General features: G+C 52.3%; 1 protein-coding gene across 1 annotated transcript; it reads right to left on the minus strand.

The window, feature by feature from the left end:
- Positions 1 to 3,133: 3,133 nt before the first annotated feature.
- On the minus strand, positions 3,134 to 3,953 carry TMEM74B (transmembrane protein 74B). Its single transcript, XM_081256459.1, has one exon. The coding sequence runs from the start codon at positions 3,915 to 3,917 to the stop codon at positions 3,219 to 3,221; it is 699 nt and encodes a 232-aa protein (XP_081112585.1). The 5' UTR covers positions 3,918 to 3,953; the 3' UTR covers positions 3,134 to 3,218.
- Between the last annotated feature and the right edge of the window lie 360 nt (positions 3,954 to 4,313).

The raw sequence follows: 4,313 nt of genomic DNA on the forward strand, positions 1-4,313 counted from the left end.
ATTGTGTAGGCCTTTTATTGGCAACTGTGAGGGATGGACCTGAAGCTTATGCAATTTAGGGAGCTGTCCTTTTTTAAAAAATCAAAATTACAAATAAAAGTTTGACTCAGGGCCTTGGAAGGAGACTGGGCAAGTGAGGGGCCTGGATGGTAAATCTACCCTTGACTGGCGAGAAAGGTGGCTTTTGCCTGGAATGAGAGGGAGCCATAGGACAGTTTCGAACAGAGGAGCTGCCTGACCGAATTAACCTTTGAATAAGATCTGCCTGGCTGCAGAGTGGAACATGAACTGGGGCAGAGTAGAGGAATTAAGACACTAATGAGCAACCTGAACCAGGCAGTTATGGCTGAGGGGCGGGCAGGGGTCAGATTCCAAAGGTGGAACCAACAAGATCTGCTGATGGGTAGAATGGGAGGCTCGAGAGGGTTGACCCTGAGGTTTTAGGCCTAATCCAGTTATCTCCAACTGGGGTGGGGAAGGAGCGTGATCATGGTAACTGGACCTCATACACTCAGGCCTCTAACTTCTCTATGATTTTCACCAACCCCCCTCTCCCCGCAAGGAGGCTGAGGCCGAAGTTTCATTCCTCCCACTTCACAAAGAAAACAATACTCAGGATACTCAGAGAGACAGAGTACCTTGCCCAAGGCCACACAGCCAATAAATGGCAGACCCTGGATTCAAACCCAGGTTTTACCAACTCCAGAATCAGTTATTTGTTCTCATACACCAGCAAAAGCAAGGTTTGGGGACCCTAGTAGACTGTCGGGTGGGAGAGGGAGTTCCTGAAGATAAGGCACTATTCGGCTACCACAGGGTCCCTTGGGACCACTTCACACCTACCCCCAAAAAACCTGCAAAGAAAGTTCTCGGCACCCTACGCCATGCTCCCTCCTGACCCTGTTTCTGATCCACTGGCTGGGAGATCTCAGCTGCGATCTTGGGGAAATGTTTTCGGCATCGCTCAAGTTTTCTTAACACATTGACAAAGTAATGACTGCCTCCATCCATTTTACACATTGCCTAAAGGAGTTTCTGTATTAGGATGCAAAGCTGGTTTCTCTGACTTAGAGAAAACCTGAGACTCCTGATTTAATCTAGATTTAATCTTCTAACAGATTTAGCCCCTAAAATCAATCCATTGCATTTAAACTGACAATATCTCACAATAATCCATTTGGCTTGGATTGATATTTTTATTATTATCATTATGGATATGAAAGGCCCATCATTTGGGATGTTCAATTCTACTACCTAGAATGGCTCATGCCACTTTCTGCCTCCACTCCTCGCTTGGAGCCTTGACTTGTGAATCTTTCACCATCTTGAGGTTTTGTCCTTTTCCAACCACCTCTTAAACACCAGGAACAGAACCTGGCAGGCCGAGCTGAATAGGCTTTGTCCCCTCCAGCCCTCCCCCAGCCCCCTACTCCTGGCAAAACCTGCCAGCGGGAGCAGATATTTGATCCGTCATAGAAGCTATGATGTTACACTGCCCAGATGTTCAACTCACCGGACTGAAGGCTCAGGTTACAGATAATCAGGGCTGCTCTAGCCTACAGACCCCATGCCCACCCTATCCTCCCACCCTGAAGAGTCAGTTAGGATCAATGTCCCACATGGCCAACTGAGATGGAGTACGTAGGACCTGCATGGGTCGGAGGCTCACAGAAATGACCCCTTTAGAGTCTTCACACCAGTGGCCTAGAAGGCACATACTCTCAAAGCCCTCTAGGGCTTTTCAGAATGGGCGATGCCCTCCCCCAGGCCTCAAACACCTTTATCTCCTTGCCTGCTAGGGCCCTCTTCCTTTCTTTGTCAGTAGTTTTTTTTTTTTTTTTTTTTCCTTGATTTTTTTTTTGGCGGTTCGAGGGCCTCTCACTGTTGTGGCCTCTCCCATTGCGGAGCACAGGCTCCGGATGCGCAGGCCCAGCGGCCATGGCTCACGGGCCCAGCCGCTCCGCGGCATGTGGGATCTTCCCAGACCAGGGCACGAACCCATGTCCCCTGCATCGGCAGGCGGACCCTCAACCACTGCGCCACCAGGGAAGCCCTCTTTGTCAGTAGTTTAAAGAGAATCTGGACAGAGCCTGGAAACACTCAACAAGAGAAACAGAACAAATGTGATCAATGTGGCTAGAATTTTCAGGCCACCAGAATGTGCCTGATTTCTCCCCAAATAAATTGGGGCTGCACTTTACAGCTAGGGGAGTTGGGGAAGGAAGTTACAAATTCAGCATTAAAAAAAAATTTTTTTTTCTGTTACCCGAATAAGGTCAGGCCTAAGAGACATACTATTGAGGAAGGAGAGGTAATGAAGGCCCACACTGTGTCCACAGAAATACAACAAAGCCCCTACCCTTTCCTGTTTGAAAGATTCCCCCCACCCTTGTCCAGGGAGTTAGGGAAAACTGTGCACATGACTTTGTAAAATGTGTGCTAAGATCTAGTCACAGCAGGTAATTGAATCCCAAGACCAAGACCAGGCTGTAGCAAACTCTGGATTTAGCCCAGTCTAACCTGATGACTTAGGAGGTCCTTTAACAGGACCGAGTGAGATGCTGGCTGTGTGACAGTGGTGGTCACCAACACTGGGTCAGAAAATGGCACAGAGAATGGTCAGCACCTGCCAGACACTCTCGTCCCCTGAAGGAGCGGCCAGATGCAGAAACTGGGCTCCCATTCCATATAGGAATTCCTAGGGCAGAACTGGAGGGGCCATCCCTCTCACCTCACAGTGAGGGGGACTGAGGCCTGGAGTGGGGAGGTCGTCCCAGGGCTGACTTCTCCCCTCATCATGAAGCCACCTCCCACCTTAGACAGTCAGGGCTCAAAGCCAAGTTTGCCCAACACCCATACATGGCTGAGGAGGACAGCAGAGAACCCGGAATTCCCCAAGGCACGGGGAACAGGATGGGCAGCCTTTCAGACAGCTCTTGATCCTCGGGCAGGCCAAGAAACTCATCCTCCAAGGGCAGCAGTTTCCAAACTTTTGTATTTTTAGCAGCAGAAGCCATCCTTCAAACAAAACCTTATGCAAAACCTCAAGCTACAAAACAGATCGGGGGGCAGCTCTCCCAAGTAAAGCCTGGGCCAGGCTCCCCCTCCAGCACCCAGGACTCCTTCCACGGGGCCCTATGTGGAGCTCAGTCCGAAACCCCAGACTCGGGGGCCTTGTAGCCCTGAAGCTGAAGCAGCCAGATAGGGTGGGCTCTTACTTAAGACCCCTGGAGGGTGCGGCTGGTCTCTGAGACCTGGACGACTTCGTTCTCCACCAGGGCCTGGCTCCCATCCCCACTGAGCTGTCTCATGCGCAGGTTAATGGAGCCGTAGGTCTTCCTGGAGCCCCTGCCAGGGACAAAGTTCGGCCGGCGGTACAGCTCTCCCTTGCACAGGGAGACCATCAGCAGCACGGACAAGAGCATGCCACCCACTGTGAGCAGCCCCAGGCCTGCAATGATGCACTTGTCCAGGTGTGAGCCCAGGCGCGCATAGTACATTTCTAGTCGTTCCATCTCCCGTGCTGACACTGTGTCCGGGTTGACACGGGCCTCTCGGGGGATGGCGTACGCAGTCACCACCAGGAGGATCCCGCTCACCAGGAAAACCAGAGCGGAAACGAAGCCGTAATCCACCGGGCGGCTCACCGGCTCCAGGCCTGGCCCCTCTTCTGAACGTAGGGACAGGTCATCCCTCTGGGATCGGGGCCATGAGGGGACACCCTCAGGGGGGCTGGGGGAGCTGCCCAGTCTGGCATCCCTAGGGTTCTGGAAATGAGTCTCGTGCTCCTCTGAAAAGAAGCAGGCATTCTCCACACCCTCCCTGCGTGGGGCCGCTGGACCCAGAGGAGCTGGTCTCCTTTGGGCCTGGGGACCATTGCTCAGTGTCTTCAGTTCCAGACCAGGGAGAGATGCCATTGGGAAGGCGGGCCCCAGCTCATCCCTTGGCCACTTGGCAGCTAGAAGAGAAAACAGAAAGTCAGTGGAATTTAGCAAATCTCTACCGAGAGCCGGCTGGTGCCAGACATCACAGAAGGCCCCGAGAGATGTGAAGGTGAGTCAGGCCCAGTTTCCACCAGGGGGGAGCCCGCCAGCCAGAGGGGGAGGCAGGGGATAAGACAATGACAGAGCAGTGAGACCCAATGCGCGCTAGGATCCTGCTTCACCACTGGCGGGCATGTGGCTTTGGGCAATTCCCGTAACCTCTCTGGGCCTGTTTCCCTCTATATTAAATGACAGTCATACTACCACTCCCTACTTAACAGGGCTGATATAAGGATTGAGTTAATCCATGTAAAGTGCTCAGAATAGTAA

The sequence above is a fragment of the Mesoplodon bidens genome, assembly GCF_964165515.1.
Source record: "Mesoplodon bidens genome assembly, chromosome: 15".
Classification (NCBI taxonomy): Eukaryota; Metazoa; Chordata; class Mammalia; order Artiodactyla; family Ziphiidae; genus Mesoplodon; species Mesoplodon bidens.